We start from the raw sequence: 25193 nt of genomic DNA on the forward strand, positions 1-25193 counted from the left end.
CACAAGGGAAGAAAGGTTCAGCCATTTTGGATATAGGTAAGGAGGGACACTGTGGGAGTTTTTAAGTAGAACACACAGAAAGTGATGCAAAGGTGGGTAGGGCTACCCCTTGGAACATTTTCTCTTTGGGTAGGGAGGGTCTAGGAGTCACCCACATCCAAAGGCTGGTGCCTGGCCTTAATGTAACACCCCTGGCTTCCCTCTTCAGAACACTATTTGACCTGTGGAAGACAGAAGAGGACTGGGTCAGTTTAATGACCTTCTGTTAAACTACAGGGACACAACACACAGCTAGAAGCCCTGTTCTTGAAGAATCAAGCTGACCAGTTCTAACTGAACATACCCTGTACCCTGTTTGTGGCTTTTGCTGGAGTGAGTATTGACCGCTTCATGCTGTCCTGAGGCCTTGGAACCCTTTGTCGTGTACTCCTCTTAACATTCTCAACATCCTAGCACTTAATAAACATTTTTATTAAAAACATCGTCAATCGAAGATGGTGCGTTGCACCGTGGTCAAATATTCAGGTTGCCCCCACTCTGAGCTTTTTCACAAGAGCAAAACTGTTTCATTTGAACATCACAGAGAGCGTATTCAGCATCATGGAACCCTGTTCCCCTACAGCTTGCAGCCTTGTCCTGCTGGAAGAATCCAAGCTCCCAAAAAGTCCGGACGTAGACATTTTCACCAGGCGAAGGCACCAAATTTATACAGCCAGCGAGGGACATTCCCATGGTTGCAAATTTTAAAGTTTCCACTCTCTACTCACACCGCTATTCTCAAGGTTTCTGGAAGGACTCAACCATCCGGTGCACTTCTTTCTTCATTTTCTCAAGGCGTCTTTCCTTGCCAAGAACCTTCTTTCCACTCCAGATGCCAGCGTCATGTTTAAAAAATGATCCTTAATATCCAGACGTTCATAAAGTTATTTAAAAACAGTCTTGATATGAAAAAAAGAAAAGGTTAAATAAATAACCAGATCCAATTGGATTCAGGCATTGGTTTGTCTTTTTGTGTGTCTGTTTAAATTAAATAACAGTACCACGAATCAGTAGTTAGGCCCCTTTAGTGTTGTATCTTTCTAAAAGTGGCATTTGTAAAATTGTAATGATAAATTCGTCTTTACCATTAAAGAGGATTTATCATTAGAATTATAGTGATACTAAACATGACAGCTCTACCTCCTTCCAATTTAGAATTGAAGCTTATTACATGTAACAAGGAATCCCCAGTGTTAACCCATCTGAGCGGTAGGCCTCACAGTACTGAAAACGAATTTAGGAGTTTTTCACTACCATGACATGTAAAACTTACAAGTACTTGTGCTACCTTTCAATTCCACAGCACCCTGCCCTATGGGCAACCTAGGGCCTACCTTATGGTGACCTATGTGTAATAAAAAGGGGACTTCGGATCTGGCAAGAGGATTTAACATGCCATGTCAACATGGCAGTTTAAAACTGCACTCACAGGCTCTGCAATAGGTGGCCTGAGACTTGTAGTGCACTTTACTATGCATTTATAAGTAAATAAAATATGCCAATTTGGATTATCCAAACAAACCATGTTTTAGAGAGCACATTGACTTTAGCACTGATTACCAGTTGTAAATTGCCCAGATGTCTAAAGCAAAAAAAGAAAAAGAATTCAGCAAAAAGGAGAGGAGGAAGGCAAAGGTTTTGGGGTGACCATGCAGAAAGGGCCATTTCCGGCACTACCCAACACAGAGGTGTAACATTAGGCATTATGAGGCATTTATAGAAAGAGGAACATGCCTCTAAGGACTGCTTTCATGAATAAATGTGTCCCTTCTTGCATAAAATGCTCCATATCTTTGGAAATATGGAGCATTGCTGCCCTCTCCCTTTTACACAACACAGCTCATCAAATTGTCTTGCTGTGTTGCATTGTGTAAAAGAATGGGAAATTTACCCCTAGTTTTTAGCAACACATAAGGATTCGGACTGAAATCTACTCAATTTGATGTATGTTAAATGTTAGTATTAGTATTAATATCAATACACTCTTCCTGAATGCAGCAATACCATGAAATCAATTGTATATGCTTCAGTCATCAAGATATGACAATATTGTATCACTTTAGAATGTCATTCATGCAAATATATAAATGGTTTGGGGCAAATTTATCAAACTGTCACACAACACAATGCAGCAAGACAATTTGCTGCACTGTGCTGCCTGAAAAGGAGGGAGCAGGAATGCACTGTATCTACTGAGATATTATACATTCATGCATTCTCCCTGAGCCGGAGCACTGAGAGCAGATTCATCAAATTGTCACGCAACGCCACAGAGCAAAGCAACTCTGCTCTCTCAATGTGCTGGTGCACTGAGTGCTGCCTAACACCAATTCAGGCACCCTTGCACTATGTGCAAGGGTGCCTGTGTTACTGGCAGGATTGTGTTTGTGCAGGAATGGAACACCTTACTGCACAAAAACATCAAAAGAGGAAATAACAAGGAGAATTAAAGATATTTTACTTTGGTATGCCTCTGTTGGGAAGATGCATCATTTTGACACAATACTAGGCTTACTGACCTTAGAAAATCTGGGATTGTACCAGAAACCATGGGTGGATTTGTAGGAATGCCCACACTCCATCCACGTAATGCCTTCACAACACAGAGTAACGCATGGTAGTGATTTAAATTTGCCTTGCATCACTCTGGGTTTATTAAGCCTTGCAGAGTCACGCAAGCTGGTTTTGCTTGGCTTGGTTAATCTCAATTAAGCCCTTGCGTTGCCTGCATCGTCTTCCATGATGCATGGGCAACGTAGGGGCTTTGTCAATCCGGACCTTTGTATTTGTTCCTCAGATATTGTAAATGGACACTCAAATGTTTCAAATTTACATACTGGCACATTACCACTCATGTTTACTTCATCACTTTCATCACATTCATTACATAATTAAAGTGAGCCTTCACTCAGAGATAGATAACCTTATATAGTGTAACTTGCATTAAGGATGGTTTGCATTTTCTGCATCATTGTTAGGCCTTTAATTAATTTTTACATTATGGCTATGCCCCTTAATACAGTCCCTCATGTTTACTCCTGTTTTCAGTTAGAGTGACTCGTCGTAATAAGGTAAAGGTTGTCATTTATTTCAATTTTGCAACTTTTTATGCATATGCAAATGTTCACTGCACCTCAAGTGCCTAGACTGAAGAGTTTTGGTGCTGCATAGGGCTGAGGTCACCCCACTCATATTATTCATAAGAGGGATGTTGCAGGTATTTCTGTTGTCAATGCTCTGGCAGGTTCTTTCCACATTTGGCTGCTCCGGGCTCTAACTGAGTGGAATTGTTGACTTTGGGATTAGACTTGCAAAATGTTGCCTGGTGCTACATGGTGGAGTCTGATGAGACTACCCTGTCTGGTTACCAGGCTGCACGCACACATCCTTTCTACAGAATAACATGTGGGTGGCATGGATGGATGAAAATGATCAAATCCTCTACCTTCTAGAGGTGGCTCCTGTGGCTGAGATTGTGCCCCTGGTTCTCCTCCTCCAAGTGCTAGATAATGTAAGGAAACCCTGATAACAATCATGATCTCCTGCAAAATCATACATTTGTAAAGGAGATGCAGCTAATGGCGGCCCTGGTGGATGTGTGGTGCATGCTGGGCTTCTGGGTGCTGGAATAAGATTTACAAAAAAAGTCAATACTCCTGCACTTGATTCCCTTCTTTTCTAGGGCATCCTGCTCCGTGTAATTCAGGGTACCTTGATCAGTGAGTGAAAGGATGTGGACCAGAGTGGATTACAGGGCATCTTGCTCAGTGTAATTCAGGGTATCTTGATCAATGAGGTGAAAGATGGGCCAGAGTGGATCCCCCCATCTATTTCCTGTATGTCAAAAATCTTGCTGAAAAGCTAATTGAATCAAAGCCAAAGCTCCATTCTGTTAAACTCTGAGTCAACACTAGAAGACACATTGTAACCACAGAACTCAGAGGGATGGTTTAGGGATAGAGAAACATTTGTTTGGTTGCAGTTTGCTCCAGCTTTGCAAGCTCAAGAGTTTCATAGTTAAATTTTGTAACAGAATAGACAGCATTGTTTTAGAAAAAGATGACTACACATTGAGTGTATCATTGAAAGATCCTTATTGCAAAGCGGACGTTTCTCAGTAATTCATTCATTGGATACCTCTTCTGCCTATTCTATGTTAAACTCAATAACAAACTCAAGAAAGATCAGGAATCAACTTTTATCCTGGAGGAGAATGAGGCAAGTATAAAATAAAGCACAGTGAGGAAAAGAAGCAAATAATTATGTAGTGCACCTAAGAAGCTACCCAGGCAACTAGATATGAAAAAATAAAGAGAGCGGGTCAGAATAGCTGAGAACAAACTGTAGCGGGAAAGAGCAATGCAAATACAAATAAGAGAAGTTGGTAGGCACAAACCTAAAGGAAATGCTCTATCTGAGACTGTGGCTGCCAATGATGACCCGGAGTTACCGCTCAAAAGTATAAAACTAGGTGTGGCTTGTGCGTGTCTTTACTCCATGGCATTTAAGAAGCCATGCCCCAGTTCACTAAGCCCACCATGATCAAATTCGCCTTGGGTGTTTCCCCTTAGCTTGCCAGGTGTTACCATGAGGTGAGTATGTATACAGATTCCTCTTAGTTTTCTTTTTCAGCAGGAAACTTTTATTTTAATATGAGGAAGAGTTTTGGCACATACTTCTAGGTCTTGCCTGAAGAGTTGCCAGTGTTTGAGTATCAATTGCGACAGGGTGCCATGGTCAACTATATACTTTCCAGTATGGCATCTTTTTTCCTCTTGGCTCATGAGAAAGCTGCATTGCTGGACTAGATAAAAGAATGTGCAAGAGCTGTTGAAATGCTCTTTTGAATGTACCAATTTCTCCTTTAGGTCTGGAAACTAGGCTATTTATGCTGCTCAGATACAAGTGAAGGTTTCAAGTTCTTCTTCACATGTCTGCATCTGGGTATTGCTGCCATTGAATGAATAGAACTACTGGCAATATTCCTGACAATTGCTAGGCTTTACATTTATTGGTCCTCTGGCAAAATCTTTGCTGCTTTGCCAGGTGTTTGGAAATTTGGATGAAAATGTGGAAGGTGGATAGATGTTAGCACTTGTAAACTACAGGCTCATTAAGGATTCAAGCGTGAGTGTGCCTGAATCTTCTTAATCATTCAGAAAACAGGTGAAGAAAAGAATATCCTTTAGCCCTTTTGTTTGTTCCTGCCAATTACATGTCTTTCCTTTCTCAGTGACCTCTCTAGGGGTCCTGAGTTCAAATGTTCTTTTTGTGCCTTGGCCCATGGCTGAATGGGTGTATTTTAGTTGTAGACAATTCTCTGTACCACCAACAGCCACTGCAAATACTGTCCCAATGCATTTGCTATATCATCTCCAGTCGGGAACAAAAACAAAGTAGTTCAATATTGTAAGATCGGCATTTTCCCAAGTCCTCTAAAAGTTCTACACTCTTCCATAGGGACAGCTTCTTGAGTTTTGAGAAACCTTTCTTGAACGTCACTTCCATGTGACTGAAATCCATTCCTAGGCTACAGACATACCACCAGATCTGACTACAAGGAACCACGTCAATCCTGGCCGGAGCCTCCAGCAAACCAGTGCACCAGAATTGTTAGGGTGTAGGTGTTTACTCAATGCTTTTTCAATAGGAGTTTTTTCAGTTCATCAGGAATTTTTTTTTTTAAATGATCATGCAGCAGTCTACCTTTCCACTCAGTGCTTCCTGGGAATTGTTGCAAATTCCTGCCACTATCAGTTGAATGGGTCAGTTTTGTCCTGTCAGCAGCAACTTGTGTCTTTACTAAGCTGTTTTACCTTTTGGTGGCTTCTATTCAGCTGGAGGGGATTCAGGTGTTTACAGTTTTTTTTTATATGATGAGGTCAGAAACCAAGAGGCTCTGCAACAGGTTGAAAGGAGACTTTACTCTGCGTGTAGAGAAATCTCACCTCATCCGTGCTTATCAACAACTTTTCACTGGGAACTGCCTTCCTACCAGAAGAGAGAATGGCTTCTATCTGAGAGACCATGAAAGTGTTGCTGGTAATTGTCTATCTAAACTTCCTCTGCCAAGAGTTGCTTATGGCTTCATGGAATCTACAATGGCTGCTGTCATCAGGGCTTGCTATCATCTCAAGCTCTTTGTGGGTCAGTACTCATCTCGCTAGAGTTTGGAGAGCATGGTGGAAGATTGATCTGGTCGGCAGGGACAACCTAGTGAATAGAGACTTTTGTGAATGACCAAGCGGGCTGGAATATCTGTTTTCCATAAGAGGAATACATCACCTGGAACAGAAAATAACTCTTGGATGGTCCAAGTCAGCATGTTTTATTTCCACTTGTAATCACCAACACTCTCTCCACCTTGGTGTTCTTGAGCTGATAGCCTAGATTCACCTCCCCTGTCTGGATCTTTTTGCTTTCCTTCCCCAGTTGTGCCCAGATTAGTGTTTCCCAGACTCTTGAGTATAATGAGCTTTCCTTTCCTTGGCCTCTGGGTTTTCCCTGTACATTCCTTTTTATTCCTCTCCTCCTAAGGGTTTTGGAGAAGGGTCTGAGGGAGAAAGCGATGATGATTTGTGTGTCCCTTTTAAAGACCCTAAGCTTTTGTGTGTCAGCTACAGTAAAGCCATTTTCCATTGTACAGATCACTGTTTTTCTCTTGTAACTCCTGCTTTTTTTCTTGGCTAGCTCTCTGTCACTTATCTGTTTTTTTTATTGACAAGGGTGTCATTCATTGTGTCTGCAAGATTTGACAAAGAACCTCTCCCTGTTCACAGTTCCAATACAATTTTCTTTCCTTGAATGTGGGATGAGATCATCATTCTTTTGATGTCTGTGGGCCCTGTTCTCCAACTTAGATAAAACTAGGGACTTTGGGCCTACCGATACTCTTTGTATGACTTACAGGCCCATTGACTATTCCAAGAAGCTAATGACTCCTACTTTAAAAAGTATGTTTTGGATGGTTATTAGATAGGGGAGTTTAGATGGTTATCTGTCATTGCGTCATAGGTAAGTGCATCAGGAGTCATTACAATGTGGCTACTACATTGGGAGTACCTATATCAGAAGTACATTTACACCCCACACTACTGTGCGGAAAGAGTACTGGTCTTTCAGGTGGTTAATCTCAGTCCATGTGTATTTTGGGAAATAAGTGCAGTGTAAGTATTCTATGATTATTGTTTCTTAACAAAAAAGTTTCATCATTTTCCGGTAATCTTTGCCACTATTTTTTAAACTTACTTGAGACTTATTGGGTACAAGTGAATGATAGTAACTGTATTATTGGGGGTCATTCCGGAGCAAATCTACCAAACGGAAGACAGCGCAGCTCCTACCTGGGCTCATGTGAGCAGCCCGCATACTCTCCTGGACGCCAGCATTCCCGCCGCCTCCTTCTAACACTCGAGGCCGCAGTTGGGAGTAGGGAGACAACTACAGGACCCAGCATCCCTCCCAGCCACGCCCACATCCGCCGGACATCGCGCACGGAGGCGCTACTTAGAGCAAGGCTCCCTCCGCGTCGCGGGACGCGCGCGGGCGTCGCCGGGCTGAGCCCGGGCAGAGGGCGGGCCGTCTGTGGCCGTCCGGGGCCGACGGGGGCTGGGCCATCCCCCGTTATTCTCTGTTAGCCCTGCCGTATATATTGGCCTGGCACCTCGGGGGTACGTTATTGAGTCGTGCTGAGCCTCTAGCCAACAATTCCACTAACGCTAACATGCCGAAATGGAAAGCTGGAGACAAGGTAGTAGGTACTCTAGATGCTTTCCTAGTACGTGCAGAATCAGTGTTGATACACGAAATCGAGGCCACTGAGAGAAGATTATCACTGGATCCTAGGTTATTGGGTGGGGGGCTCACTTCTAACACCCCACTTTATGCTCCCAGCCCGTTAAGGCATTCAAACGACTCCCTTGACCAGTCCCTGACCACAGCTAATAGTGATGCTCTAACTGTTCCTGTATCTCCCCCCGCTCCTACCACTCAGAGCAACCAGAGCAGATCTGTAAGGGCGAAGACTAAGGGAACGAAAGTTGCAGGGAAAATTGCTAAGGACCAACACACAAAGGCTAAGAAGGGCTGCCATACACCCAAAATCACTAGATCCAAATCAAAAGCCTCTGCCACATCCGTTAATAACGACCCAGCCAACACTCCTGCCTTAGGCGACCCAAATACTTCCCTCAACGAAGTCATAGCTAGCGACCCCGTAGCGGTAAACCCCTTACTATCATCGAGGGATCTTATCTCGCTTCTAGAAGGAAAGCTAGCCTCCATTCTTGAGCCAATATGCAAACGCCTTGATATGGTAATCCTAAGGTTAAATAAAATAGAGGAGGCCTGCGCTTGCACAGCGGCAGCGGCTTCGCTTCAATCTCGTACAGAGGCAGCAGCAGAGGCGCCTCTATCCACGTTATCTGCCAAGGTAAATCAAGACAACCAAACTAGGGGCAATCCTTCCCAAGACCGAATGGGGTATGTGGGTGCACAAGAGGGGGTAGTCAGGGCAAATCCACAGCCACCTATACCCACCATGGTAGTTCCAACGAACAACGGAACCTCGACCCTTGTGAAGACTCGTGGTCAGGCTACCAACAATAAGACAGGCGATTATCCCAGGTGCCCCTCTCTTCATCTGCCACCCCAAGCAACCCCTTACACTATTATCTTGGCAAACGTGCCCGTATTACCACATAATACACAAGAGCATTTGTCGTCCCTCAAGAACAAAGCCCTGCATCATTTAAACAAAATGACAAACTTAGGCAATAGACTGCATAGGGACTTTAAAATGGTTAGAAGGATAGATTGGGTAGGTCACTCTGAAAAATCTTTTGCTGGGGACTGTGTGGTTCTAAGCTTTAGGTCACCGGATTTGGTTTATGATATCCTTGAATCCACTGGACACCCATCATGCGATTGGTCATCAATCCAGGTATTGCCATTGGGGTATTTTTATAAACAGGACACTGTAAGACACCAAATAAATGACCTCCTTGGGAAAGCTATATCAGGCCCCGAGCAACGATTTGTATCTAAAAATCGCTTTGAAGCATTGTCTTCTCTTGGAGACATAGATTGACAAAGAACAGGGGGCCTAAGAGCATACAGGGAAGGTGCAATCATCACTACCCCAGAGGCCCCGATAAGCAACCAACCTCCACAGCCAAAGCCCGTTGCCCAATCTAGGGCATTTCATATAATACAATCAAGCCCCGATAGACTCCCTGTTGTGCATTTACATGATGCAGGGAACTTGACCAACCCAGCAACAAACGATTCCATGGCCATTGCCTCTTGGAACATCGCCGGCCTGGAATCTAAGGTCGACATAGATGATTGGGCAACCCTAGTTAATGATGTGGATATATGGGCCTTTCAGGAAACATGGGCTGTAGAGAATATACACAACGTCGGATACTTGAATTTTTCAAGACCCGCGAGAAAGGGACCTAGGGGAAGACCGGTAGGGGGCTTGACGATTTGGGTTAGACAAATTCCTGGGGTCTCTATTGAAGTAATTCCAATAGATAACCCGGACATCCTGGCTATTAAATTAAAATTCCAGAATGGGCCAGTACTATCCCTAGTCAATGTTTATGCCAGGGAACAAGCGGGCGGAAAGAGCTCCCAGACCATTACAGTATTGGAATCCCTTTTAACGGAAGGTTCCATTAAAAACAACCTGATCATCCTGGGGGATTTTAATACATGTTTTGAACCCCTGGATGGCGATGATGGTAAGTTGAGTGAGGAGGAAGATGCCCTTTGGGGCATCCCCTTGCTAACCTCCAAACCAATAAATAAATGGACCGAGGCTGCGCTCCAGCTCAAAGGGATGTGTCTGGAAAGGGGTCTTAGGGCAGTGAATGGAAGAACAAAATCTGATGCCCAGGGTGCACCGACCTTTAACAACGGTCGAACGAAAAGCAGAATCGACTACATTCTAGTCAACCTGGAAATCTGGTATATCGTGTCTGACATGGTTATACAAACTAGGCCAGAAAGTGATCACAATCCACTGATTTGACAGTGGATATTCAGGGATTTGCACAACAGACCAGTGGTAATCCGATAAAAAGTGGTGCCCCAATAATAATTGGCAACGACTTTAGACGAGTTAAATGGGACAAGGTGGCACTGGACGAGACCAAGGTGCTAGGTATAAGGGCCCTGATATCAAGTGCATTGGGCGAAATAAACACCTGCAACACACAAGAGTCCCTTAATGATAAACTACCAAAAATCCACTCGGACCTCATAAATAGCCTTAAGCCATATTTCATTAACATAAAACCCATGGGGAGTAAAAAGAAACATGAGCCCATTACATGGTATAACGCTCACTGTAGGTCCACCCACAAAGCCCTCTTGTCTGCTATTAAATCTAGGTCCTACGATTTGATTAAGCAGGCATGGATCAATTACAAATCCACCATAAAACATGCAAAAAAAGAGTGGGATGAGGGACGTTGGAAGGACCTGCTGGAAGCCTGTAAAGGCAGGAATATGTCCCATTTTTGGGACCTAATAAGGCGGGGAGATGGACGAAGGCCTCAAGCCCCAAACAACAATGTGGAACCTGATAGTTGGGTTGCCCACTTCAAGGCACAATACCAACAGGGCCCAGTTCGAACTCCTTGTCCCGCAATTTTACAAACCAAAATAGAGGCTCCATTAAGATTTAGCACAAAGGAGATTGAAGCGGTTTTAAAAAATATACCTAGCGGCAAGGCCCCTGGTCCTGACTGCATTCCTGCAGACCTGTTCAGACAGGATAAAGATCTTTGGGTCCCCTACATCACTAACTTAATGAATTCCCTGGCCGGGGGAACTTCTTTCCCCGAATCATGGTCGGGCGCAGAAATAATACCGATCTATAAAAAAGGAGATCGTGCAGCCCCAGGGAATTACAGGCCAATAAGCCTCATTGATGCACTGCAAAAAATTATCGCTCGTGTCATTTTAGGCAGAATACACAGCTGGATTGACGATAATAAGATTTTATCTATCCTCCAAGTAGGGTTTCGTGCACGCATGGGGACACTGGATCAGGTTTTTAAATTTGTTTTAATTTACTGGAAGGAGGTTTTGTTGGGCAAGGGTCTTATCTTTGCAGCTTTTGTGGACCTAAAATCCGCATTTGACCTCGTCCCAAGATTCAAACTTTGGGACGTCCTACTTAGGTTAGGGATGCCCAGGGAGTTAGTTGACTTCGTGGTCAAGCTCCACAGCTCTAACTATGCCCAGGTCCGGTGGGGGAACCCTGGCGAAGTCACTAATAGATTCAAGGTTGAGAAGGGAGTACGGCAGGGGTGCGTCCTGGCACCCACACTGTTTTCATTATTTATTAACGGTGTAGTACATTATTTTGAGGACCATCCCACTGACGCACCCAAATTAGATGGACAAAGGGTCCCTCTACTCATGTTCGCTGATGACACCCTGATATTATCTAAAACCCGTCAGGGTCTACAACGGGCGTTACATCGCTTTGAGGCGTTTTGCAGCGAACATGAGTTAGAGATTAATGTGGACAAAACTAAATTCATGGTCCTTCATGGGGCAGGTGATGTTACAGCAAAAGTGTCCATGGGGGGGAAGCCATTAGAACAGGCCAAGGTCTTCACCTATCTGGGCATAACCATTGGCGAGAAAATGAGCTGGGCCCCCCAGATGAAGCTTCTGGCTTTAAAACATTCTCAGTTGGCGGGAGCTTTATTAAGAGAACACAGGCTATCCATCAGCAAACCTATAGCCCCAGTAATCAAGTTGTACTCAACGAAAATAGCCCCAGCCGTTTTATACGGTGCAGAAATCTGGGGGAATTGCAACTTGTCAGACCTAATACTGGCCCAGAACAAATTCTTTAGATCGCTAGTAGGACTCCCACAATCGACCCCACGAATTCCTCTTTTGTTTGATCTTGGTTGCAACCCAATTGAGGAAGTCGTCAAGTTAAAAATGTTATATTTCTGGAGAAGGTTGTGGTCGAATCAGGAATTAATCCAATTCTCTAAGGCCCTACTCGAAGTTAGGGGGTTGGACCATTACAATAAGATTTCATGGCTAAAAACCATCAAAAACCTCCTTATAGATATGGGCATGAGAGACCTCTGGTTTTCCCCGTCATCTACTGCTATCCCATCAAAATCGGACTTAAGAGTGGCTTTCTGGAGTTTGGTCAAATCAAGAAGGATCAACATACTATTGGACTCTCCTTTGACCAGAGCCTTTTTGGATTTTAAAGACGAACCCTCTCTTGAAGCTTATTGGGACCTGATCACAAAGCCCAGAGATCGTAGGCTGTTTCATCAGTTCAGGGTGGAAACGCTCCCTTTAAGGGACTTTACCAGAAAATGGAAAATAGGCCTGGGAGACAGGTGTCCGTTCTGCCCTGAGCATTCTGAAAACATAAGCCATCTCCTCTATGTCTGCCCAGCTTACCAATTACCTAGGAACACATGGCTCAAACCCCTGTGTCGCTCACTGGGCACAGCCTCTGCCCTGTCTGCTAAAAGGCTGTTAAAAATTGGTGACAAAGACTTAATTATTGTTGGTGTAGCCAAATTTCTTAGTTGGTCTTGGGCAATCAGGGAAAGGAGCGGAGGTTCGTAGCCCAACTTGCTCCCTCCATTTTACTTATAAAGCTGATTTTATGACCATTTTACATTTTATGAATTGTGTCATCACATTTTAATTATGATGTATTAACTTGATTGCTGCTTTTAAATTGACTTGTATAGTATGTCTTTTAAGATGAATAATCATAAATAAAGACTTTTTGAATGAACTGTATTAAGCTATCCTCCACATTGTTCTAACATTCCACTTCTTTTCTCTATCATTCTAGAAGATTTATTTTGTCATAGATTTTTTTCTTTAACATACAATTAACTAGGTGCTTGAACATGAAATACCTTGAAAAAACAAGAGACAAGAAGGGTTTGGCAAAACAGGAACAGTTTGTTTGATTAAACAGTGCGGCAGGGAGAACAGTTCCATCCACTGGGGCTGTGGACTTTCTCAACTTACAATCGATCTGATATAGGTTTTTTTACAATTCATTGAATGCAATAAAATAGTTCATGCGATCATTTTTTGGTAAGGAATGTAAACCACTGCCTTTAGAGCCTTAAATTAATGTATTTGATGAGGAATCCAGATGAGCCTCAACCTTGCGTGGACACGATGAGGTCAATGGGTAATGTGTCCAGATGTCCGGCATTTGGAGCACGTGATCACTGAATGTACTGTGTGTGTTGTGTCCTAATTGGCTTTGTGTTTCTAACTTCATTTGGCATCTGCCTTTATTGTGTTTTGGGAACGCAAGAACTCCTTAAGCCATTCGTGCTTTATAGGGGTCAATCTCCCTGGACCATTGTAGTGTTGCTGTACCTATCTGTGGGATTGATCTGGGGTTTCCTGTTTGCGCATTTGTCTGTCAGCTGCATGCCACCCCACCTGTGACCTGTCTATCAGTGACCTTGGTCCTGCCTGACTACATATTTCTGAGTCGGGGCTGATGTAGAGTTCATAACGGGCGAATTTGCCAATAAAGATGCAACCTCTTTTTTATATATGAATGTATTGTTATTCATATTGACATTGACATCCTGAATATTAAATTTTTTTTTTGATATTCATTAAACTCAAGCTGGAGCATGGTTAGCTAATCACAGCTTCAAACCCATTCAACTTCAAAGCATATTTGTATGTCATGAAATATACTTTATTCAGTAATCAGTACTTACTCTCATCTTTCAACTTATGTTTAGCTCGGGCATATTTCCTACTTCATGGAAAAAGCATTGATATTTCCACACTTGAAAAAAGCCTCATTAGATCCCAAAGATCATAATACCAATGGCCCTGATTTCACGCCTTCTCCTCCCAGCCAAAATAATTTAAAAATAATTAATTCTCAGCTTATGGAGTACATCAAACGTAATAACCTTCTTGATTCCACTCAATTTGGGTTTCCCGCTGGTCACAGCACCGAGTCAGCCCTACTCAAGGTTACTGAAGAGATTAGAATGGCAGCTGACCAGGGAAAAGGAGCAGCACTGGTTCTGCTTGATTTTTCAGCAGCCTTCATTACTGTTAATTACTTATTCCAGTTGGACTGCTTCTCAAATTTAGGAAGCTCGGGCACGGCCCGGACACTACTGAAATCATTTCTCCAGGACCGTGAGCAATTGATTAGTATGAACCCTTTCTTCTCCCACACCTTTTTGCTTCCATGAGTGGTCCTACAGGGTTCCACGCACAGCCCAACCCTTTTTAATGTATATGCCTTCCCACTAGCTGACCTCATAAAAATATTTGGATTCTCCCTTACGTCAAAAGCAGATGACACTTAGATTGTCGTCTCTCGTGGCTAAATATGACAACTATACTGGCTCCAGGTTTAACAGCATTATGCAGGCAATTAAAATATGGGTGGATACGAACTGTTTAAATCTCAACTTGGCAAAGACGGAAGTATTACTGTTTGGTGCTTGCACCTTCTTCTGGACCCCCTCCCACTTGCCACAAGGTCTGGGCTCTTTACTGTCCCTTGTAAAGAAAGTTCATAATCTGGGGGTCATGATGGATGATAGATTTTCTTTCTCAGATCACATTAATTCACTGACCTCTTCTATCTTTTTTACCTTGATGACCATTAAAAATATAATAAATTTCATTCTATGCCATCTCCAAAAAACCCCTGTCACATTTTTGATCATGAATAAATTAGATTGCTGCAACTGACTACTTTTCTCTGCCAACCAATTAATAATAATGAGATTGCAACCTCTACAGAGCGCAGCTGATAAGCTTTTTACAAGATCCCTAAACATCACTTGACCTCTAATGCAATAAGACAATTGTACTGGCTCCCCATTGGACATAGAATAACTTTCAAAGTACTCTGCATCGCCTATAAAGCGCTGCATGGCCTACCCTTTTTTCAACAGACTTTTATATGGTATACCCCAGGTAGGACCGTACCCCCAAACTAAGCCAAATTTGTGTGCCTTCCAGGTTCAAAAGAGCAACATGGGGCAGTGGTGTAGGAAGGGGAGGCGGTGGGTGCGGGCTGCCCCGGGTGTCCTCACTGAGAGGGGTGACAAAATGGCAAAAATATGTGTTTTGAACACAAATTTTTGCCATTTTGTCAAGTCGGGGGTGACAAGATATTTTCTGCACGGGGTACCACCTGACCTTGCTACGCCACTGACCTGGAGAGGAAAGAGCATTGTATTGGGAGCCACAAACGTTTGGAATGCACACGCTACATATCAAGATATCAAGGAAGCCTCAAATGTACTGTTCTATAGAAAGTTGTTAAAGACCTGGCTATATACATCTCTGTAGTTTCTTTTTTTCTCTATGTCCTTATGCTACACCAGCAATCTTAAAGTCAGTGCCAAGACGCCTACGGGTATTCTAGCGCTATAGAAACTATATACTGCATAAAACTTTTTTATGAAAAGCATAAACCTTTTTTTCTATTTCCGTAATGGACCACAGGGAGATACTCTTTGTTACAGGAAGTTCTTTGTCAGGACGGTCCACAAAATTTTAAGTTATCTGACTTGAGGTACATTAAATATAATTTTTGCATGAATAATACCTCCGTGTTCCTGGAAATTTATACATTTTTCAATGACACAAAGAGTGTGAAAATTATTGTGCAGCAAAGGCCTTGATGTTACCCACATATATATGACCGATTGGTCAGTTCATGGTTACATGTTAGGCAGTAGTCATCTGCTATGCCCCATGTAAGAAAGTAGTTCTTTGGTATGATAACAGGATGACATCATCTACTTACACTGGTAGCACTACTAATGCATCTGACCCAGACACATAAAAGCCTAACATGCCCTACCTAAAGTAATCCATTAAAATAGAACGCCAAAGTGTGCCATTTTTAAGAATATGCATGCCTTTGTCATGTAGTACATAATTCTGATCAATTGTCAAGTAAGCTTTTCCTCATTTCCTCAGAAAGCTCGGTAACTGATAGGTGGTAAAAATGCACTTCAACTCTGCACGTAGTTTATAGATAAACAATTTTCTAAATGTTCATCGGGCCCTTTTTAAAGATGTTTCTGTGTCTCTCTTTAGAAAAGCAAGTGTGACCTTGAGATTTCAGCACCTAATGGAAACATCATACATGTGTCACTGCTCCTTTGTTACATCCTGTGCACAAAGGGCTTATCTGGAGTATCTCTTCTTATAATGAATGCATTGACATTCTGTCATTTGAAAGCTACTTTGAAGTACATCACAAATTTCTCATAAACAAACTTACCATTTCATTTTCGTGTGGAGAAAATGTTTGAGCTTTTGACACAAAGGTATAATACATTAAATAAAGTGCAATTTTTCTTTTACATTTCCATAAATATTACATTACAAATGCCATTCCCTTTTAATTCCTAATGTACTGAACAGTAAAATGCATTGATTTTTATCCCAGTTTCATTTTGTCTCATAAAGTACACGATATATTAGCTTGTCGAAATTAATATACTTTTGATTTTTATATACATAGACTATGGACTGAACGTTTTGAGTATATAATGTCCATCCATGGACTCCAAGGGAGGTTAAGGCACTAATATATATACACAATGTGACGTCATTTGAAGTACACAGATGGTCAGTGTATACCTCAATTCCAATAAACAAACTTATACATGTTAATGACTCTTACTTATTGCCAATTTACATATTAATGCCTGATGTGATTCCTCCCTGTTATAGCCTTATAGCTCACCCTAGTGGGCTATACTGGCCATTAAAGGACCGCTCAAGCGTTAAAGATCTGAGCTGAAGGGAGCGGGACTTCAATGCTGATATAGCCCAGCTACAGAGGGCTATAAGGCTATTAGAACATTTCGTCACTAGAGGGCAGAATGTTTTAATAAATAAAATAAAGCTGTCATAGAGCCTGAGACTCTGTGAGGCCTTTGTTCACAGCAACAGCTGTGAATGACAACATTGGAATGTTGGAGCTCCAGGCTTCTCCATTGTTTTCTTTTTTTTTTATTGTCTTTATTATTTTTTTTATTATAGCAAACAAAGAACAGTAGCAGGCTGTCAAGAATCACATCACCAAGGCAAATCATGAGTTTACATTAACAGTTTTGAAATATGATCACATGAAGCTGAAGTGGCAACATACTGCAGAATTATACATTGTAAAGAAATGGAATATGGCCAGCAGAAAATCAATAGGAATGAAGAATGGAAATGTAAGCTAATAAGTAGAATCCTGTTCAAGGCTACAGAGCTATTCATGAAAATGCAGACAAATATCACAACACGTGTGAGGCTGAGAAGAGGCATAATCTTCACTAACACTATCACAGTAGGTCATGCTTTTGAGCCACTCCAAGGAAGTGGGTGGTTTGTTGTTGCCCCATGGGAGTGCGATCTCTCGTTTGCCAATTAAATTAAAAGGGTCATGGAGGTGAGTAGACGCATGGGGTCCAGTATTTCGTTGGTGTATCTTAGGAGGGCGAGATGTTCTATGCCCGTCATGGCGAAAATTTGTGAGAAGACAGAAACCTCTAATACAGAAATCACTGGGCATGTCCAAGTTAAGTGTGCAAAATCTGCCCCAAGGGTATTACACTTAGTACAATGATCAGATCTAGCAGGGTTGAATTTTAATCATGTCCATGGGGGAGAGAGATAGCTGTGGTGGAGGATTTTAAAATGTAACAGTCTGTGACTATTGTTAATCAAAATACATTGAGTCTGCAAACAAAAATATGCCCAGATCTTATCTGTGAGGTAGATCCCCAGTTCTGTTGTTCAGACTGCTTGCACCCGTATGGTAGTGTCAGGTTTCATAGTAATGCACAAATGGTATAATCTAGGAGTCAGATGTTCACCATCCTTGCCATGTTCCCGAGTGTCATTGGTGGAAAATCCTCAGGAGGCAATGGGTAAAAGGAAAGAAGTGGTCGTAAATTATTATAGCGTCTCCGGAAGATGAAGAGATGACCCTCAGGAAAAATACTCCCCATGGTGGATAAATTATGTCGGCAGAGTGTGTGTTACATTAATTTTGTCAGTGTGAGTGGGAGCCATGGATTATCATGGAGAGGGAGACCACTGGCCCGGACGCGTTGCATTCTACACCATGCCCAACAAGTCATGGACACGGTCTGGACATTGCTGGTGTCCAATGGGATGCCCTTTGGCAATATCAGTGAATGAAAAAGTCCATCCAACTGTTCCCGCTCCGGTCTAAGATATGGAACATCACCATTAATGGGTGTATTGGCACTAAGTAGAGAGATAATATAGATAAAGATCCGGAACCCCTAAATCCTTTGTGGTCCTAAGGGAGAGTGAGAGTATCCCAGAGGACAAGAGGACGACTTCCAGCCCAGATCAGGTGCAAAAGGAAACTGCGCAATGAATGGAAGAAGGTCTGTGACGAGGATCGGAATATTTTGAAAAGGTATAGAAAGCAGGGAAGTATGACCATTTAAAATAATAGCCACACGCCCGGCCATTGTGAGGGGCAATTTAACCCAACAGTTCACTTGAGTAGCAAGATCCTCCATTGCAGGACCATAAATAGGCTGTATAATTTAGTCCTTGTATCAATGGAGTTGTTTGCCGAGGTACGTGGTACTGTCTGCAGCCCACCTAAGAGGATAGTCTACAGGTGCTGGTTGAGCAGAATCCGTCAAAGGGAAGATTTCTTATTTAGCCCAGTTAATTCGGAGTCCGGAAAGGTTACCATACTGAACAATATCCTGCATCAGAGGGGGGAGATTGACTTGTGGGTATGGAATGAACAACAGAATATCATCTGCATATAAGTGAGCAAAAGGGCGCCATGATTGAGCTGCAGTCCCCGATGTGCATGGTGATCTTTTACAGAACAGACTACAGGGTCCATTACACTAATAAAAAGGAGGGGGCCAGGGGAAAACCATGGTGAGTTCCTCGCATAATAGGGAATGCTACAGTAAAAGAGCCATTGACCTGAATCTTGGCCACAGGGTTAGAATATAAAAGCATAATCCGATATATAAAAAATGAAGGAAACTGAATACCGAGCTTTTCAAGACCAGCTCTCAAAAAGGGCAGCTCAAGGGAATTAAATGCTTTTTTGGTATCCAACCAGGCAGCAACTTCAGGTGTAGATGAAGATATCTTATTGCGTATCACACAAAGGGTACATAAATTGAGAGAGGTTAAATGATGAGGGACAAAACCAGATTGAAAAGGAGAGATGATCTGCTACATCAAGAGAAACAATCTGATGGCGAAGACCTGAGCCACAATTTTACTGTCCAGATTTAAAAGGAAAAGGGGTGGGTGGAAGCGCAATGGCAGGGATCTATGCCAGGTTATAACAATAGTGTAAGAACAGCCTTGCGAAGTGTAGGGGGTAATGTACCAATGGCTAAAGATTTGTTATGCAGAGATAGGAGATTGGAAGCCAGTTGCTGCTTAAAAACCTTATAGAAGGCCCCAGTTAACCCACCCAGTCCGGTGCCTTTGAACCATCAAGGGTGTTAATAGCCTGTAATACCTCCTCTACAGTCAGTGGTGCACTAAGCAATTGCTGTTGGCAATCTGTAAGCCACACCATTGTGACTTAATCAAGATATGTGGAAATCTCAGATGGGATGTTTGATATATGAGATGTATAGAGACACTGATACTAATGTTGCAACTCATCCAATTCTCCCTCTCTGCCCGCAACACGCGCTCCAGAGTTCGTAGCTCAGTCACATATTTATGTAGCTGAATTGGGCTCAATAGTTGGGCAGGTGTTCCTCCATAACGGCGGGTCCTGGCGTGTTTTCTCAAATATTCAACTTCCCTATCAGCAAGATCACAGAACACTGCCCACAGGATGGATCGCTGGTGTAATCAAGGATCTCCACCAGCAAAGGCAGCACAATCTATATCCCGCAGAGCAGTCTCAAGATGTTTTAATTGAATAAGAATATCACAAGGAATACCTGTGTGTTTGGAGATACATACTCTGCAAATATAAGCTTTGCATGCCTCCCAAAGGGTTTCCTGCATCAAGACCGTTCCCATGTTAAATGCTGTATATTCAATACCAGAATCGCGAATTTCGCTGCGGAATACCGGGTCTTGGAGAGCTGCACCATGGAACCTCCAAGTTCGTTCCGGGCCATATCCATATGGGATCTGCAGCTGAAGAAGGATAGGGCTGTTGTCAGACAGTGTTCACAGGAGAACACCCAACATCATAGACCCACAGATAGGCATCAGCTGAGAGGAACCAGTAGTCCAGTCTCATTCAAACAGAATGCAGGGAAGAGTAAAACGTGAAAAGTGTGGAGGACAGATAACAGGTGTGCCAGGCGTCTCGCAGCTGATATATGTCAATGATCGGTCGGAATAAGTCCAGGACATGGGGTTTGTCACTGGGTTGTAAACTGGTAGCGTCAGTGTATAAACATTGCAGAATATTGAGATCACCACCAAGTATTATAAGGTCAACATCCAGCTGATCCAAGTGGGCGAAGAGATCTTAAATGAAATCAGGGTCATCTAAATTCAGGACATAAATGTTAAGCAATAAAACACTTTTACCAGCGAGATGAAAGATAGATCAAGTACCTTATTCATGTTGGAAAATAGTGATTGAGAAAGTAAAATGTGTTTAGAATGGGCATGGAGCATGTGATGATATCTGAATTGTGGCATGTTACACAGCAAGCAAAGAATGATTGACAGTATAACATTAACAAAAACAAAAGATTAATACCCTCACTCCCCACACACACCAGATAACAAGACATCTAATGAATTGCAAAAAAAGAAAATAAGAAAAAAAAATCCCACTAGATAAAAGTTGGTGTTTACCATGGGGATGTAACAACAACTCAGCTAACAACCGGTCCAGTTATGAAAAGACCCATGCAACATTGGTAAGAATCAACCGCAGATATAACATAGCAACATATACAGAAATATAATGGAATAGTTGGTAGTGCCAAATAACAAAGAACTTGGTAGGTTTATCATATATATGTAGTTCACAGACTGGACTCTAACAGTCATGTCTGGTCAGAGTGACGGGGGAGGATGAACGCTGAGAAGCATCCAATACAATATGCTCAGGCGTAGTCCACCGGGTGGAGTGAGTCTTAGAGGATAGGTTTTTTATGGAAGGCAGATATATCCGCTGGTGTTTCAAAGACACGGGTCTCCCCATTATGCTCCACATGCTGGTGGGCCGGATAGAGCATTACATACCGGAGGTCTAATTCACAGTGAGTGTTTTTGACATCACTAAATTTGCAGCGACCCTCCTGTACTGAGGGTGTAAAGTCCGGATATAGTGAAATGTTGGCACCCTGATTATGAAGTGCACTCCTCTCCCGTGCCAGATGCAGGGCACCGTCCACATCCCTGTAGCTGAGGAGACGTGCTATGACATAACAAGGGGGTGCACCCTCAAACAGCTGCGGCCCCAGGCAGTGGTGAGCAGGCTACACAGCAAAGGTGGAGGAGAAAGGAATGGTCAAAAAGTTTGATAAAGAGCTGCTCCATGAATGCGTCCAGCCGGGCCATGTTGGCAGTTTCCACTGTACCAGAATTGCAAATGTTAATCCTATGCGATGAGGCTTCAAGGTCCTTGTTCTGAATAGCAACTTGTTTCAGACTACCTTCCATCTTGTCCAGTCATTTCTGCATGGTTTTGGAAGTGGGGGCTAATGGGTCCAGAGCCTTAGAAGTACTGTAATAATAGAGCTTATATGGCATGGTTTACTCATTCTTGACAATTGTAGACCCTTTCCCCATTACTGGAACAGAACATGTAGATGTGCCAGAACGAGTAAGACAAATCACTTGTTCTCTGGAACAGATTCCAGTTTATTTCATAGTGCTTGAAGACCAGAGAAGGACATTTCACAGCCAACACGTGTTTCGCCCCCTTACACTGGCCATCCGGCCTGGGGCTTCCTCGGGGTGTTATATGGCTAGTATCAAGGTTAAGGTATTTAATCAGATACTTTCCCTGTGATGCGTACAAGTCAAATCTAGAGATGCGGAGATGAACGTCTGCTGGTCTGTGTGTTTGTATCTGTGGGCATGGGCCCATGCTGACACTATTAGTTCCTCTCCAACAAATACACCAGTTTACCAGGCCCTAATTCGATGAACCTAATGAACTATTTTTGCAGTAGTTCATTGTTTGTTACATTGCAAACAGATCCAAACTATTGTGTATCAGGACATTTTAAGGTGTTGAAAGTCTTTGGCTGCACTAAATATGGGCTCTGAAGGCTGAGGGTGTGTTTGGGGAGTGAACTACGGTAATCCTAGAGTCCTCTTGTATCTAACTCTGGATTCCAGTTTGAAGCAGGAACTATATCCACAAGAAACAAAAGTATGGTAGAGCAAAAGTAGGACCCTACAGCAACTAAAGAGGTCATACACAAGAATTGTCCTAACACCCTGTCTGTTCTTGCAAAACCTTTAGATGTGCTTCAGACAGATCTGCCATGAAGGATTTTACAAGGAGTATAAACAGGTGAGGCACCACTCCTATCCTGCATATTCTTTTGAGCTCTGATGAACCATCTCTTCTTATTCAGATCAGCCTACTGTATTCTCCTGGGAGTAATCATACACCCCATTCCCATTTTATTCAAGGCTGAACACTGGCTAAGAGTAGCTGAAGACCAAATGCAAATTAACCCCCTGAAAGCTCAGACAAATAAAGGGCAACTTTTAAAAAGTTACATTCCCTTAATAGTTTTTAAAGATCAGACTACTTAATTGAATTGGAATTTTAAAAGCTATTAAAAATAAAAATATAGGTATAGTAGTCTATCTTATAGGCTACAAGGCCTACATAGGGGTGACTAACTAATATTTAGGAGGGAGCTTCTCTACCTATCAAAAAGGGTAATTTTAACAAGTTGTACTACATGTTTGAACTACAGCTGTTAGACTACAATGGTAGGCCTGAAGCCTTGCTTTTCTTTGTTCACTGGTGGATCGCACAATAAGGGCTGCAGCCCATAAGTTACATTAACCTTTCAATGCTATAGGAGCAGTTTGTGCACCATGTACTGTGGCCTTGAAGGAGAGTTAAATAAACTACACAGAGATTAGCCAATTGTTACATGTTTTAAGGATCAGAGCAAATATACTGGGCACTGGACAACGATGCCCCAGTGTACATAGTCTAAAAAGCAGTAACACAATTTATAAAACAAGTGGGAGCGAGCATGCAAAAAGGTGCATTTTCTCACAATAATCATTAAAAAAAGTTTGTGCCTATCCTGAATTCCTGGCATTGTTCTGGCCCTCCATAACCAGAGTTTACCACCCCTTGTTTAGGTGCTGTACATCAAGCTTGGAGGTCATATGAATGCGATCACACAACACCCATTTATATAATGTGGGTTTTCATTTGATTGAGTCATAGAAAGTTTCCTCTCACTGAGTGTGTGGATACAGAGCAGTTACTGAATGTATTTTGAAATTGTAGGTCAGCTTGTTTGTTTGTTTTGCTTGCAGATACATGTATCCTTTGAAAATGGTGATGATAAGGAGAAATCTGTATTCTCCCTACAGATGGACACAATTGACTCTTTTCTGATTAGTTGGACCCGATTACCATAAAATGATCATAAAAGACCAACGAAAAGTTGGTCGTGTTATTTTAGTGCCTTCTCCTATTCATTAAATGGGAATGCCATGTTCTACACTAGATATAGGACAATGAATGCTGTTTGGTGGTCTTAGGCTAATGTGGTTCCAGTCCATCTCATGGCTATTATTCTTGGCTGGAGTGTTTGTTTCTTTCTGATCAGAGTTGAATGGGGGAAATGCCGAATCCGCATTTAGTAATAACCATTCAATGAAATATCAAACAATTTACTTTTACATTGTTCCTCATTCTCACGCCCATACATTATACCTACTGTGTTAAAATACTCAGGCACACTATTCCAGCCAACCCTACACTTAGCCGTTGATGAAAACCCTGTATGGTGCAAGTTACCAATAAACAGTGAGTATCACAGTTGGCAAACGTTATGTTTACTAGGCTGCTTTTGTGGCAGGTGTATGTGGGCACTTTTTCCAATTGCCCTAATCATTGTTGTACGTTTCTCCATAACTTTATATCATTCATCCGTAAAAAAATATATTGAATCTTTGCTTACACGGTATCCTTTAATTTGGTGCAAAACAGTACTTTGTCTGATTGACATGATATTTAGTGTCCTTTCTTTCCCGTAGATTGTCGCCAATTCGTGGGGAAAGTCTTGGGGTGAAAATGGCCATTTCAGAATTATACGTGGAGAAAATGAGTGTGGAATTGAAACAATGATCATTGGAGCCTGGTGTCATCTCTCTTGGGCTTGAAATGAACGAGAAATACGTTTTGAAAAATGTGCCCTTGTTTCAAAACACCGGAAACTATTACCAACCAATCTGTTCATCTCTTTTACTTGATGTTTGAGCAAAATGTTTTGGTTCTGTGTTGTCAATGATAGTGTTATAATAATTGATACAAGTTGTCGAAATGTCATACCAGACTTCTTTTAGTAATGAAATACGGGTTAAATTATAACACTGTTGTATGGCAAAATAAACTTAAGTCAACTTTATGTAAAAAACGTTTCTCAAACTAAGTTTCAATTCATCATTTGTGTGCCCTTTCTCATTAAAATAAAAATTTCTGAATACATATGTTAATGTACGTGTTTGAGACCCTTAAATAGCCACTCAATTGATGCATTTATAGAAATATTCAAGTTATAGGTACATTTTTTATAAATCTATTTGGTCAGCTCAGGTCGTTTGATGACTGTGCATCAATATTTGACAATAATTAGACATTGAAAACCTATATCCGGGAGCTGCCAGCTCTCTCTAGAGCCAACAGACATCTCTGAAAAGTGTTTATACTTTTGAGAAATGAATTTGAAACATGTTCAGAATAGATTTATGGTTGTATCTCATTTTGAATTTTAGGGTATTCATAAAACAATGATAAACTATAAAGTTAGAGATATCGACCACATAAAGGGAGAGTGTGAGGCACTAATTTAAGTCATAGCCTAAAGCATGCTTTCTGACTGATAGCACTCATTAAAAACCCAGAAGAGCTGTAGTGGTAG

At 42.1% G+C, this 25193-nt stretch overlaps 1 protein-coding gene across 2 annotated transcripts in view; it reads left to right on the forward strand.

Annotated features, from left to right (window-relative positions):
* TINAG (tubulointerstitial nephritis antigen) overlaps positions 1 to 24760 on the forward strand; it is an 806666-nt gene extending 781906 nt beyond the window's left edge. Inside the window, exon 11 of one of the 2 annotated variants that reach the window (XM_085610863.1) lies at positions 24310 to 24760. In XM_085610863.1, the coding sequence (XP_085466989.1) occupies positions 24310 to 24435 (126 nt within the window). In that variant the 3' untranslated portion in view covers positions 24436 to 24760. The remainder of the gene's footprint in view (positions 1 to 24309) is intronic. The other variant, XM_085610864.1, reaches the window with a different exon arrangement.
* Positions 24761 to 25193: the final 433 nt, after the last annotated feature.

The sequence above is a fragment of the Triturus cristatus genome, chromosome 6 (genome assembly GCF_964204655.1).
Source record: "Triturus cristatus chromosome 6, aTriCri1.1, whole genome shotgun sequence".
In the NCBI taxonomy this organism is placed as follows: Eukaryota; Metazoa; Chordata; class Amphibia; order Caudata; family Salamandridae; genus Triturus; species Triturus cristatus.